The sequence below is a fragment of the Emydura macquarii genome, unplaced genomic scaffold (assembly GCF_026122565.2).
Source record: "Emydura macquarii macquarii isolate MOO-44397 ecotype Brisbane River unplaced genomic scaffold, CSIRO-AGI_Emac_v2 contig_1363, whole genome shotgun sequence".
Lineage (NCBI taxonomy): Eukaryota > Metazoa > Chordata > Testudines > Chelidae > Emydura > Emydura macquarii.
In genome coordinates, this window is record NW_027131500.1 from 23,294,721 (window position 1) to 23,309,946 (window position 15,226).

At 39.2% G+C, this 15,226-nt stretch overlaps 1 protein-coding gene across 3 annotated transcripts in view; it reads right to left on the bottom strand.

The window, feature by feature from the left end:
* The window catches only part of ARHGAP10 (Rho GTPase activating protein 10), a 209,350-nt gene that overhangs the window by 105,663 nt on the left and 88,461 nt on the right, over nucleotides 1-15,226 (bottom strand). For all 3 annotated transcript variants that reach the window (XM_067551928.1, XM_067551931.1, XM_067551929.1), the window contains 4 exons: nucleotides 13,374-13,478; nucleotides 9,935-10,064; nucleotides 5,357-5,463; nucleotides 3,437-3,531 (listed from right to left, as the gene is read on the bottom strand). In XM_067551928.1, the coding sequence (XP_067408029.1) occupies nucleotides 3,437-3,531; nucleotides 5,357-5,463; nucleotides 9,935-10,064; nucleotides 13,374-13,478 (437 nt within the window). The remainder of the gene's footprint in view (nucleotides 1-3,436; nucleotides 3,532-5,356; nucleotides 5,464-9,934; nucleotides 10,065-13,373; nucleotides 13,479-15,226) is intronic.

Genomic DNA, 15,226 nt, shown 5'->3' on the forward strand with positions numbered 1-15,226 from the left:
GCCAAACAGGCTTTTCAGGGATTAAACTGGCCATCTAGTAGTATTCAGTTTCAACCATGCTAATTGGACAAAACTGAATTATTTTGCAAGGAAAGAAAGCAAGGACATGGTTGAATTAGCAAAAGGACCACACAGTATTTTATCATCCTCTCTTGTCTCCATTTTATTAGTGAAAGCCAAAGCCCCATAAATCACTTTTACATAATGCAAATGCTTCTCTTCACTGGAATTATAAAAGTGAAAGCACTGAAACTGTGATCTCCAGCCAACAACTTAAAATCACTACATCTTCTAAAGGACATTATTTGCAGGCTATGTTGAAATGAAACCAGAAATTTTAAAAAAGCAACACCCCCTACACACACCCCCCACACACACACACACACACACACACACACACACACACACACACACACACACACACACACACACACACACACACACACACACACACACACACACACACACACACACACACACACACACACACACACATGCTTTTTTCACCTACTGGGGAAATTAGGATGTAGACAGCACATCAAGAGAATCATCTATGTTCTGTACTGGTATAAAGCCTGTCTAGAAGAGATTTTATTCCTTCCCCTCTCCACAAAGACTGTCTCTACATTTAAGGTTTTATTTCGCAAAATTTGCCACTATTATTATCACCACAAGTTAAACTACTGGAATGTTAGTGCAGTCAGGAAACCTAGCCTACACTAGAACTTCCACCACTGCTACTTCTGATGGAACCAAATCAACTGGTAACAATACAGGCAACTTTTATAGGGAAAAAAATCTTTTGGACAGGCAAAGTCTGTTGCATCATCAGGGCATAAGCTACAGTGATGAGAAGCGTCTTAGGGTGAATAGAGCGTACAGTGGGCTAGAAATCTTTTTATGGAGAAGCACAGGTATTATTCAGACTACTGCAAAGGCAAAAAAGTGTACATGTTGCAGACAGAGAAACAGTATGAAATAAGGAAATTTGGGCTATCTGTCGAACTGATATTAAAAATGTGAAATACTTAAACTACCGGTACTAACATCTTCCACTGTCACTTTAATAAGAAGCATACTAATGTCTAACTATTTCTCAAGAGATGAAGGTACTTCAAAGCATTACATAGATTCTCACAGCACAGACCCATTCTTATGTTGTGCATATTTGACAGTAGAAAAGCATCAAAATTGACACAAGACATTAAATCAGAAGAATTGGTATCTATTTGTTTTTAGCTTGAGGCAAGTTTTGGAGCCCACAAAACCTAGAGCCTGGATTCTAAGAAAAGATCAAGGACAATCACAGCTTTCTGTTTAAAAGAAAAATGAGTTAGTTTCTTGCTAAGAGAGCTTTGAAAACATAAACCAATGTCAACAGATTGCTAAACCTGAGATTCTTTCCTAAAAATCATTGATCATTCCCTGTATCCAGGCCATTGGGACACACAAAACCCATGATCAATGGTTAGTCTTGACTATTTTGATGGGGGAGATATCTGATAAATACATGGCAGTGCTGTCTAGACTGCTACTGATTAAGCTAGGACAGCCGCTAAGCCCCGAAGCCAGCTGACACAGTGCCTCCTCTTCTGAATGGCCAGCATGACCTCTAGCCAAAAGGAGTACATCTCAATACCACAAGAGGCAGTCTGGTCTACTGGTCACAGTGAACAGGAATTGTAGAGGGAATATGGGCATGAAGAATTGTTTTGCAGGATCAGCTAAACATGCTGCATTCTGGCTCAGTGGTAATGAACACACCAGACTAAAGAATTTGAAGAATTAATCTTACACACTGTATGTCAGGTTAGAATGGCATTCATTTGTGAGCACATGGAGTAAACTGGATGGGATGGAATGCAAGACCTGCAAAAGGGTGAAGTCAGAAAAACATTAGAAACGTTTTGCCAACTTAGAAGAAAGTGACCGATTACTCCCTGCATAAGGTCACAAACAATGCATCCGTGTCACATCATCAAAAGACTTGCCAGAATGACTGGGAATGGCAAAGAGCAAAGTAACATTTTTAAAAAAATAATCCAGCTCTGATTTTAAAACATGTTTCTAGAATCTATGGATCTCTCATAGAAGCAAAGAGAGAGTTAGGAGTAAAAACTGTTGCTTTCCTGTGGCCTGGCAGGGTATTATAAATGTGTTCCACCCTGGCAGAAGATTTAATATGGTAGACAACTGGCATGTGTGAAAGAGACAGACAGATGCAGATTCCATATTAGCCACTAAATCATGCTGATAAATGGGGCTGTTATAGACAGAAGGCACATTGGGAGAAGTCTCTACCCCAGGATATCCAATCATGCACCAGTGTAAGGGAGTTTGGGTTATATCTGACCATCTCATTTCTAAAGATACCTTCCAATATGCAGTTTAAATTAAGTATTTTGGAGCCTAAAACCCATAACTGGGAATTGATGGGACTTTCCTACATTCCAAGTAGCATTTCCTGCTAGACCTGCTCCTGTCCAGTGCAGAGAGATAACTGATTAACCAATAGAACACAACTTGATCAAAGAAGTATTTTAAATCATAATGCCCTTCTAAACTGGATTCCCCCACCCTGACACTGAATGAAGACCAGCTGAGGTGGAAAACATGATATTTGACATATTTTAAAATATTAGATTTCTATGAGAAACAAAATGAGTACACAATTTCTTGAGTTTGATATAATCCAAAAGAATGCAAATGGAGTCAAACAGAAGAGATGGTTGCAGCATTGTGTGGAATGTCTCATGCTACTCCCTGTAATGAAAAATTAGTATGTCAGACTTTTATATGGTATTGGCATGCCATAATAAGAATAAATGGCCTGGTTCTAACTTAACAAAAATGCAGCTTCGTGATACGCCTTTCATTTCAGCGACAAGCATACAACAAATCTCAAGAAGCCATAATTCCCCATGATTTCTTGCCTCTAACATTGAAGTGATAGAGGACTCAATATTTGAGCTTTTGGTGATGTGACATTTTGGAAAACAAGGTCTATGACATGGAGTGGTCACGAACCCATGGATTATCCATAGTGATTCTTGTCTTCCACCACAGCTATATGTGCTTCAAAAAAGGTTACAGCCACCACTTTATCATTATTATAATACACATTTCTAGTGTGCACAAAGAACTGTAGGGTGAGCCAAGAAAGAATGAAGATAAAGCATAAAAGAGAGACAAAGTGAAAACCTCAGGCAATGTCTGCATTTGAAGGTAGATCCTTATTGCCTCGTAACTTGGGATATTAAAGCTAAACAATAAGCCATGACTGCCTTCTTTGGATATTCCTCTGGTGATGATTTCCTTGCAGGGAGTCATTCTATTACTGTGCATCTAGATCCTCGCAGTGAGAGGCAGTATATAAAATCCAAGTTAATATTAACATTTACCCTGATGTCTTGTTTAGTGTATGTCACCAGCTTACCTGTCTACAGCTTCTATGTCAAAACAGAAACGCCTGTCGATAGTATCCATATTTCTTTTGGTACAGCATGTAAGGAGGAAAACGTCCTCATCACCCTGTAAACAAGAGATTTTTTTTATATGCTTGATGTAATAGCAAATCTGAAATCCAAAACTTCTGTAAGCTAGGGACGCAATCTGAATGTGATAAACCTATATTAAAGTAGAAGCAGAAGTTGGATTGAAACTGACATATGAATTCAGTTATGGCTGCCATTCAGGTCTTTAGAATCTAACCATGATACTGCAGAAGTCTCAAAAACCAAGGTTATTTTATACATCATATACATCTGCAGAAATGCAGAATGTCCTTTATTTGAAATTTGGTAGCTTAAATGAATAAAAACATTTTAACAAAAAACTCAGAACTTGCATCCATTGCAATATCATTGCAAACATATTGAAAGAGAGACTTTCACTGCAACATTTTCTCCCAGACATGGTAACATTCCAAATTCAATTTTAAAGGCTACTATTAAAGTAGTTAGGACAAAAAAGGGACCAACAGTACCATGAAGTTTGCCTTCTATAGAAAGTGGTATCTTCAAAACCCACCATGTGTGCACAATACATTTGCAAGCTCATCCTTACAGGACCCAAAATCAAATATATGAAATAACCTGTGACTGAGTGTTAATAAGCTGTCGTATGAGCACTCTCTTGTCTCACAACATGAAGCCATTACTTTTATGTGGTGGATAGTGAGTTGTGCATTTTAAAATTTCCAGATGCAGGAGCTTTGGTTTGAAAGAATAATTCCACTATGAGGTTCAAGAAGGGGAGATCTTCAATAAAGTACAAATGCCAAACTACAACAGGTCACATTTTTTGGCTTTACTGCCTTGCTAGTGTCTCTTTTTCATGCACGATTATATATAGTTCTTTATCTTAACTAAAATGGCTCATTACAATCACAATAAAACTAGAGTATAAATTTACAGAAGTGCCTAAATGACTTAGAAGCCCTAAGTGCTACCGACTTTCATTAGCACTTAGGCTCTGAAGTCATTTAGGCACTTATGAAAATTTTACCCAAGCTCAATATATTTATAAATTTAAAGAAATATGTTTTACTAAGAATGATGAAAACAACCTCCTCTCCACCAAACATACAGGGATACAGTCCTCAAGGGAAGTCCAAACCCGGGAACTTTTAAAATTAAACTGGACAAAAAACACTTGATGTACAAAAACACGTGACGCTGCCTTTGCAGGAAGATTGACTGGGAGATCTAAAATGCCTTTTTCATCTTTAAATTTATTATTTTTGTAACAAAAAAACATATTTCACTCCTACTAATACAATTAGTTAATGCCAAACCCTGCAAGCTGCTGACTGCTCTCAATTCTCAATCACTTCAATGGGAATTAAGGGCATTCAGCATCCAACAGAGTACTGAGACCTGAATGTTTTAGATGCTATCAAGGAGAGCTGAAATTATATTTCTGATTGTCTGTACAAATTACATTCCATTAAAAATTATTTAAAAGCCTCCTATCCAATCCCCCTTTTCAGCTCTCCTGTCTTTGCGCCTTGGAAGAAGAATCTGGATGGAGAGTGCAAGTGAGAAATTTAATGCTACTGTACTTTCTCAATTCACACTTCACAAGTTATAATCAGAATGAACTTTACTACCTTTAGTGAAACCCACACACAAAAGGCACAATAGGTGTATTCTACCTCTTATGTTCTCTACTTTTCCAAAACTAAGCAACTAAAACTTCTACAGAGTCCTTATCTATTAAATCATTCCATTATTTTAGCTTAATGTCCTTAGAGAGCAAGTCGAGAACTGCATGAAAAAGATATTTGACATATCTTATCTAACATATCCTCTCATTTAGATACAGGGCATGAAGAACTATAATGACATTTACTTACAATTTTCCCTCCTGACCTGTGTTCAAATGGGATCATGGTGAACTTCTTTGTCTCCTTCCTATACATGCAGTAATGTTTTACCCAACTGGAGCCAAACGGGGCAGGCCCTTAAGAAAAATCAAAGCATTAACTACATCTTATTATTTAAGATATTGTGTTGCTCCTCCCCGTTTACAAAAATCTACTTAGTCTATTATTATATTCCGAAAAAAAAACACCACAAATGTGCCAAGTCCCAAAGTAAGTGGAGCAATATTGCTGTCAAATCATAACAAATGTTAGCCTGTGTCTCATATTCTGTACACCAGCGCTCGCTGTGTTCCATACTCACTGATAGTCTCAAGCTAATGGAAAACAGCTCTTACTAGATGCATCTCCATCTTACCTCCTTCGCTGCTAGACAAAAGCATTTTTGCCCATACAACTGCTTTAAATAACACCAAGGGACATCAGGCTCAGAAGCAATTAAACTGTAAATTCATCATATAATCCTAATTCTAGAACACAAGGTTGTCTGATACATCATTTAAAAAAAAAGGTAAACTCTGCTTATCCAACTTCTTGAAAGTGAGGGTATCCAGAACTTTGGATATTCTGTTTTGGAATTTGGTTTCCAATTTGAATTTCAGATTAAGGGATAAAAACAAAACAAAACAAAAAACCAAGAATGCATTCTGGGTAATCTGAATTTGAACACGTTTGCTTGTACACTGCAGCTCATGTGGTTCCATAGACATTTTGCACTCTATCCAACGCAAGAAAGGCCAGCAAGTCAAACACTCACCCCAGAACATTATAACATGACGCATGATCACCTGCATCTTTTATAAGAAAAACTGGGACCTTTTATCTGCAATACAGTCATTGCTGTAGCTATTCATGCCTTTGCCATGTCAAGGCACTATAATATACTTTACTGTACTTGGTCTTTGATAAGTCCCTGGAAGTTTAGCTGGTACAGACCAACTTTGAGTATGACTGGTCACTAAGAGTACAGAACACTGTGCTTCAAACTCTATATTAGCTGGTTCTGGCTACAATCCTAGGGGCCAGTAATCATCTTTAAAAACCCACATGATATAAAACCAGTTATTTTAGAGACTGCCTCACCTTCTGCTCTATCACAGCAGCTGAGATCAGCTATGGCATTCTCAGCTGCTGAAGCCTGGAACTCAGCTTTTTGGACATCAGCAAGAGAATTCTCTATGGTCTCTTTCACTGACTCTCACTCTCAAAGGTCACAGCTTTGGCTTGAACTGGGAATACACACGGGTACATGGCACATACTCACTTCTGAGCCAGCCACGTTTCCTCCAAACTTACAACACTGGTATCACTGGCTAGCCCGAACCAGAGTACCAAATTCAAAAGTGCAGCTGGCAAGCTGGAGTATAAAAAACCAAGCCTGGCCTGCTACTGCATCACTTCCACCAGCACAGAGAAACTGCCAATGGAACCAGCAGGAGCTGCCGCTGCAGAAATTCCTGCCTTGTGAGCAGTAAGAAGCCTTTACTGTGCAACCTGACTATTTGCCGAGACAGAAGCTCAGGAAGGCAAGAGTCCAGCCCAGCATATGATCTCAGCAAGGGAGCCAAGACATCAGCATGCCAGTGTTGTGAGTAGCCACAGCTTGGGAGAATACCAGCCCTTCCTCCAACGCAATTTGATCCTGATCAAATCCTAAGTTTAGCAAGATCAGATGAATATTCACATCTTTTTTGTCCAGTCACCCTTGAGACTATAATTTTATTTTTGTTTACCATTTCAGAGCAAAGTTGTTGTTTTTTTAAATGAGGATCAGGATTAATTAAGGATTTAATGAAGTTGGTTGTTTTGATATTATAAAGTAGTTAGGTGCCACATTTATCTGCTATAGGCTGCTGTTATTATTAAACACATGTAACAGAAATACCTAAAGGATATATCCAGGTGCAGTCCAGGGAGACAACATCTGAGCACAAAATGTTCCCTACTGGTGTGAGCAGAAACATAAGCTGGTCAGGAAACATTTATTTGCCAGGATATGCAGTCTATGCAGACCACACATCTATATTAAAGGAGAGACCAGCTGAAAAAAAAGGGCTGCCCTCAGATTCCTAGCCAATCCAGCTCTCAGCTGGGTACAGTCTGGGCAGTGCTAGCTCTCCAAGATTCCCGAACTCCCATGAACATCCGTAAACCTTTCCACACGATTCTAGGTTTGATATAAAAGAAACAATGTATCTTAATAGTTTCTATTGTTTAGCTGACTATGATTACATTGAAACAAAAATAAATCTAAACATTTGGGATCTATGGGCAGGAAAAAGTCATTAAAAATGAAAATACATAAAACACATTTGAGAAATATTTTTAAATAAGGAAAAACAGCAGGAAAAGAAAGGAAACATGGGCCTGATCCAGTGTTTCTTAGAGAATGGAGGCATCAGGATGATTCCTCAATGTTGGTGAGTTTAAAACACTTTTCAAGGAGTAGGCTGTAACACAGTCAGTAACAAGAAACAATGACTGTCGATCCTTTCAAAGAACATGTAAGAGCATTCAATATATAGGACACTCATTTTACACATGCCCTCACTTGCATCATACAAGATGTTCTTCCCATTAGGCAATTCATCACCATCAACTTGTTGAGAGAGTGACAGCCTTGGAACAGATAAAAATCAGCTTTAAGAGTGTGCATATTTTTAAAGTTTTGAATCAGATTTTTTTTAAATTAGACTTGTTTAAAAGCCAACATTTGAATTCAGTCATTCATCAAGGGTTCAGATCACTGCAACTTATTAGTCATTTAAATACACCGAAAGATGAGTTGTGTGTACTGGAATGCATCAATAGGATGTTTTTTGCATGACATCTATGTATCAGCACAACAGGATTCATGATATTTGCTGTCCAATATTCAGCCTATTTTATTAAACAGTAAGAACACAGCTAGATAATGAAAGTACATAGCTAAACTATGGAATGAAAGCTATAATCCTCAAATTTAATTGGTCTGATTTTCAAAGGTATTGAGCACTCACTAGTTCCACTAAATTTTCATGGGAGTCAGTAATGCTCAGCACCTCTGAAATTCAGGCCAAACAGATACCTTCAAACATCTGAGAAGAAAAAATGCTTCCATTTGGCAGGACAGGGCTTCCAACTATTTAGAATGATAGCTTGGACCTTCAAGCAGGATCTCTGTCTGTCACCCATCCAAAAGCCAGGCTGTCAGATGGAGGGACGCTGGGTTGGGATGGCTGATCCTACCCCCATTCTATGACAGGAGGTGCATGTAGTGGAGGGAAAACATCTGGAAAGCCATCATTAACTGGATCTGCCTTGGCCACCAAGGAGCTATTAAGAATAACATCACCTTGTCCTTATTTGTCTTCCTGAGTACAACATGTGGTGGGAGGGAAGGCATACATCAACAGGCCTGACTATCATGTTAGGAAGCATTCCCTCTGGCACAGCAACAAGCAATTCTGACAGCAATAAGCTGGACACATTTCTTATTTGACCGAGTAGCAAAGAAGTCCCAAGATGAGACTCCCCATTGACAAAATATCTACTGGGCAGCTGAAACATGGAGTGCCAATTTGTTGTCTTTGTGAAAACGCCTGCTGAGGCTGTCTGCTAGGGAGTTCATTATGCCCAGGAGTGCACTGCAGAGAGGGCAATCTATGCTGGATGCACCAATTCCACAGTTGTATTGCCTCCCCACACTGCAGTCTGGACCTTGCTCCCTCCTGTTTATATAATAAACAGTGGTCACGTTGTCTGACCTACGTAGACATGAGTGGACAGATGAAAGGCAGGAATTGTTTGCATGCTCTGTGTACTGCTCGAAGTGCAACGAGATTGATGTGGCACATGGATTCTTAAGGAGTCCACTATTAAAACTATATATAATATTTTTACAGAAAAGTTGAGCCTAATAAGCTAGAAACTACCAATACAGGTGGTTTCCATCAGAGACCACAAGCGGTAGAAAAGGAACTGAAGAGGTGGTCGGTCTACATCACCAGATCTGCATTCAGTTCACATCAGGGTGCGCAGACATAGACCAACAGACACTGCTATTGAAGAATTTCCAGTTCTGGGCACCTGGAGTGCATGCTCACTCGCAATGAGTACCATCGGGTCCAGCACTCAAAAAAGAACAAATATTTCTTATAAAGGGCTTTACATTCAACCACAAAATACTTAGTGCACTGTACTGAGAGTGGCTTGAGAACTCTATTCCCAGCTCTGCCACCAACTCGCTATGTGACCTTGGGCAACTCACCAAGCTTTTCTGTGCCTCACAGATTCCTCATCTTTAAGACAGGAATATTACATCCTCCCTCCCTCACTGGAGGCTTACTTAATTGATATTTGTATAGTGCTTGGAGATCACTACATGCAAGACACTATGTATTAATATTAAGTAGGATACTGAATTTATAAAGAGATGAGAACATTTCTCTTAAACTGTAAGCTTTTTTAGTAGAAACTCTGTGTGCATGCACACATGCTTGTCTAGGGACACGTACCTAGAAGATTTTGGGCATCATTGGAATACAAATAATAAAATAAAATGTATCTTACTTTTTTCCTGCACATAAAGGTAGCCTTCTATGGTAAACTGATTTGCTCTTTTATGTTCCTGAGGATTCCACCTGATTTTGTTCATGAGCTCCTCCACCTCTGATCTTGTTCCTTCAAAACGATTTCTTGTCTAAATTTAAAAAAAAAGAAAAAGAAAGAAAAAAAAAGATATTTAAAACTGAGAAAAACACTAATAATGGGAAGATGCATACTTTCTAGTAAAAATAGCGGGTTGCTATAACTGTTCAGAAAATGAGAGAATAATTAAAGCCCTTTTTAGAATCTGTGCACATTTCCATCTATCTCAACTCTTGGGGAGTTCTGGCATTCTTCAGAGTTAAAAGTAGATTTTAGAAATTAGCTGCAGTAACTGTGGGAAGGGAGCCAGGAGAGCTAACAAGAGCAGGTCTCTAAAGAATCTGTTGACCTGTTTCAAGGAAAAAGCAGATGGAGCAGTAAGCAATGACCCTTTCATATAATGAACCTGGGCTTGAATATGCTGGTTCCACAGGCAACACATGTACACTATCGATGTTAGTTTGATTAATGAGCCTCTTTCAGAGTGGGGGAGGGGGAGGGGAAATCACATTTTCAGTAGTTACTGGTGAGAATGTGGGCAAGTAGGTCACCATCTATTCGTACACATTCTGAGCCTGACCAGAGACTCATACATACATAGCAGTTTACAGAAAACCTTTGGCTATATTTGAATAACAACTCAGTCTATTATTTTTTCTGGGAACCATTCTTCCCAAACCACAAGCAACACAACAATATTTATTCTGAATATTAACAAGAGCAGAGAGAAAACACACCACCACACTATGGGTCACAGGAGAATAAACCAAACAACTACAATGCAGCTCAACAAAATGAGAGATAACAGAACATCTTACACCTCAGATTAAAAAGTCTACCGGTTTAAGAAGCATGGGCACTTTGCTAATGAGTACTATAAATACAAAATGCTTAACATCCAGCTTGCAATGCATACTGATTTATCTTAACTATACATATAAATATGGAATTAAACATTTAGCTACTCACCTGGCCACACAGTTTCTCCGATTTGCACATATATTTGGGGTAAGTGGATGTAATTGTAGGTCAGGAATGCAACAAATAAAAGAGGGGGAAACTTGGCCCACCTGCCTCCTGTCAGGATGGAGGAACAACTGGGCAAAATTTGAGTGGTGTTGCAATCCTATGAGCCTGCTTGCACCCCCCTCACCTTTACAGTCTTTCCAGCACCTGTGGTCACCAGGCATCCGTCCAGCCCACATGGGCACCAAGAATGTAGAAATGGAGCAGGGGGCACCGGGAATTCCCTGTCCCCAGAAGCACGGGAAGATTGGATCCAAGCTTTTGGTGCTTCCTGGGGAAGCAGAGATGGAGGAGGAGGATGGGGTCTGGGGTTCCAAGAACTGCCTGGCCCCAGTGGAGATGCTGCTCTTCAGCCCGATCATCTCTCTGGAGAAGAGCATGAGGTTGGGTGGGGGCAGCAGCAGAGGAATGTGTGGGTTTGGGTGAAGAGGCTACAGAAGGGGAATATGGGAGCTGGGTAAAGGGAGGGGAGAGAGAGCTTTGGGTCTCCACTCAGGAAAATACTGGTTGTGGTGCTGTTGCGGTTACATTTCTAGACATCTTATTGCTGGTTGACAGCCACCCCTTTTTTCTAAAAATGGATCATTTAAGGTATGTCTACACTATAATGTAAGCCCAGGGTTAGTGGAACACAAGTCAGCGGACCGTGGGTTTGAGCATCTACACTGATTGCTGACCCTAGGCTGAGAATTTTTGAATCCAGGCCCCACCTCAGGGCTCCAGTGTCCACACAGCAATACTCAGTCCTGAGTCCAACCAACTATGTACCAGACTTCCTAGTGCCCTCCCAAAATGTAACCACTCTAGCCCTCTATGTCTTTCAGGCTCTCAACCTTAGGGTCGTTTCTGACTCTTCTTTTCATTCTCCTCCCACATCGAATGCTGTCATCAAGTTTTGCCACTCCTTCCTGTAGAGCATTTTGAAAATCCAAACCAGCCTTTCAATTCCAACAGTTACAACATTAATCTCCCATCTTGATTACTGGAACCTTTGTGCATTTCCTGATGCACATATTGCTGTCATTCAGGCCATCCAAAATACTGCTGTAAAGACTGTTTTCCTTTCCCATTGATTTGACCACCTCTCTTCCCTCTTCTAACGTCTCATTGGCTCATCTTCATCTACAATTTCAAGTTCAATTTCTCATCCTCACCTTCAAAGTCCTGCACAACTCCATCCTGGCCTATATCTCAGATCTCATTTCTTATCCTGTCCTACTTCACCTTTTTTTAACTCTAATACCAATATCAGACTCAGTATCCTTTTACTATCCTTCTCCTACTTACTCCTGCATGCCTTCTTCTATCCTTTCATCTGTGCTTGGAATAATCTCCCAATCCTAGTGGGAAAGACCCCTCATTCAAGTCCCTCCAGAAAGGGTGACTTCTTTCAGGAAATCCACAAGCACAAAAATCACAACCAAAAAATTCTCTCTGCAACCCAATACAACTTGAGAGGAAAGTTGGTTAGTGCAAAGAAAAGATGTACACACACAAAAAGGAAATACAAGAGTGATGTTACCAAAGATGTGAACTTCATAACCATATGTTATCTTAACTCCTTCCCTCTCTTTCCCCTTTTCTGTGTTCTGACTCATCCATTCATGTCTAAAATTAGACTGCAACCTTCTAGAAGCACTGTGTCCTAATTCCAGACAGCCTGGGGTCCAACATCCAACCAGCAAAACAACAGCAGTGTAAGTCTCAGGCAATACAAGTCTCCTTACACAGCTCTCTACTTGAGTGCTTAAACTAGTCTGAAGAAGAGAGTCTACTTCAGAGCCTCCATGTTATTCTGCTTTGGCTCCTTTAATGGAAGTGCCAACAAATGTGACAAACATTGTTAGGAAGAACAAACATTATACTCTATGTTCTTCAGTTATCTACAGTGTGGTTCTGTGACAATGTCTTTAAGTCATTACCAATCCAACTTGAATTCAGATGTGTGACCAAATAAGGTAAAAAGATCAGTATTCCATTGCGAAACCTCTAAGCCAGCCAACTGCACATATTTAAAATAAAGTGTTAATGGCATTAAACTTAAACACATCTAGTGTGATCGTGAAAGAATTTAAAAGCAAACTATGAAAAGCTGACGGAAAATATTTTAAAGAGTACTAGAGAACACTAGGTGGCAGGATTAACTGCATTCTCAATTATTGCACAATGGCTCATTCAGCCATATAGTTGCTTAGCCAGAAGATGGCACTACATCCCTGAAGTTTCTCAAAGTGATTAACTGGTATTACCAAGAAACAAGTTATCCAAATATACGGTACACATTTTTTATTCCAAAAGTTTGTAAATGGCTTAAATATAAAACATTTTAACTTACATTCTGGATATTGATCTGCAGAGCCATTTTGTAGTGATTGAAATCTTTGGCGAGTTCATAGCCCTGATGATAGAAAGTGAACATACCCTGAAAAAATGACAGCACCTGGAATACAAGCAGGAGACCTCTCTTAGTATGGAGAACACTAATTGCCAGCAAAGAATTGCTCTATTCTCATTCAGTCTTTGCAGAAGCATTAAAAGGAACAAGTAAACAAAAACTGAAAGTTTTTTTTTTAAATAGAAAGAATTCTTACTAATGTCTACTATTCACGAAAATCTATTTAGATAAAAATGCTAATGACATGCCTAACACCTGTGGAGCCTGTCTTGCTTCTGGTCTCTTACAAATTATCTTTATTTTAAATCTGATCAACAGACAGGTAAGAAAAGAATATGCAACTCCCAAGGCAAAACAAGTGGGAAAAACCCACAGGAAAACACAGGCCTCTCCATATTATGGAGAAACAGAGCCACAGCCTGATGTAACAATACTTTGAAGCCACATTTAAGCAAACTATTTTCAAAATAGTGCTCCACTACCCTCACAAAAATGCAAGGCTCAGAAAAAATCCAGGGCGGATGTGTGTGGGTGGTGATGGTAATGAACAATTGGGGTAACAGGTACACAACTAGCCATATCAAGTCACTCCCCCCAGTGAAAGTTAAAAAAGGAATATAATTTGCATATATTGAATATAATAGACTCCCACTACATTCAGATACAAATCAAGCGACTATTTCCTCCCACATACAGCTTACCCACTCTGCAGAAGGAAAGGTTGTTGTGATAGATAGCTGACAGAACCAGTTCACCAGTATATGGACATGAAGTTTGAAAATGTAATTTGAAGAGGTACTAGTTTTAATTGGGCCTTCAGGAAGATAAATGTCTTTTATTATGGAATCGCTAGATACTACAATACTAAGCTCAAAGGTTCATTTTATTTTTTAAACTGAATTTAGGGGAGAGATGCAAAAACATGTAAGGCCTTGTCTACAAACACCAACCACTTCAAATATGCTTGTATTAGCAGAGTAGAACAAACCCCCTTCTGTGGACCTAGTTTTTATCAGAGTGCTTACACCACTATAGCTTATTCCTGTATAGAAAGGAGATTAAGCTGTGCTGGGATGAGCACTTTTAACCAGTATTATTGTCTACACAGAGCTTTACACTGATGTATAAAACTGTGTGGGTTTTTTGGTGGTTTTTTTTTTTTTTTAAATCACACTCTAACCCAAAAAGTTATATCACTACAAAATGTAGGTGAAAACATAGCCTAAGGTATTTAGGAGCATAAATCAATAAGACATCTTAAATTGCTAGACACTGCAGAAAAACACCACACACACAATAACAATCATAATGAGAACGGCTCTAAATGTTTCATAAATACAGCTGAAACCAAGGGATACTGGTGTAACTTAGGGTTTTGTTACAAACAAAATTCAACTCCTACCTGTGAAGTTTTGGAGAAATTTTAGAGCAAGCCCTAGCAGGAATTTTGAGTAAGCCTGGGCAATATGTTTATGGTTTGGGTTGAAATCAAGTGAAACTCATTAGTTTTGCACACTTTCAACCCTGGCCAGGTTTGGTAGTTTCAGACTAAACTTGCTTTGAGCTTTTAACCCAGATGCAGCCTTGTAGTGAGAGGGCTCAACTATAAATGAAGTAAATAGGAGTTGTATTAGCAAACTCTTTGGAGTATTCAAATATTAAATTTCAGGGGCTATGAATTCAATGAAAACAAACTCTTTGCCCAAAGACCCTGTGAACCAAAACTGCCACATTTTGCACACCTCTGCCATTATCATCATAAATCAGGGTCTTTTGTAGAACATTTCTAGGGC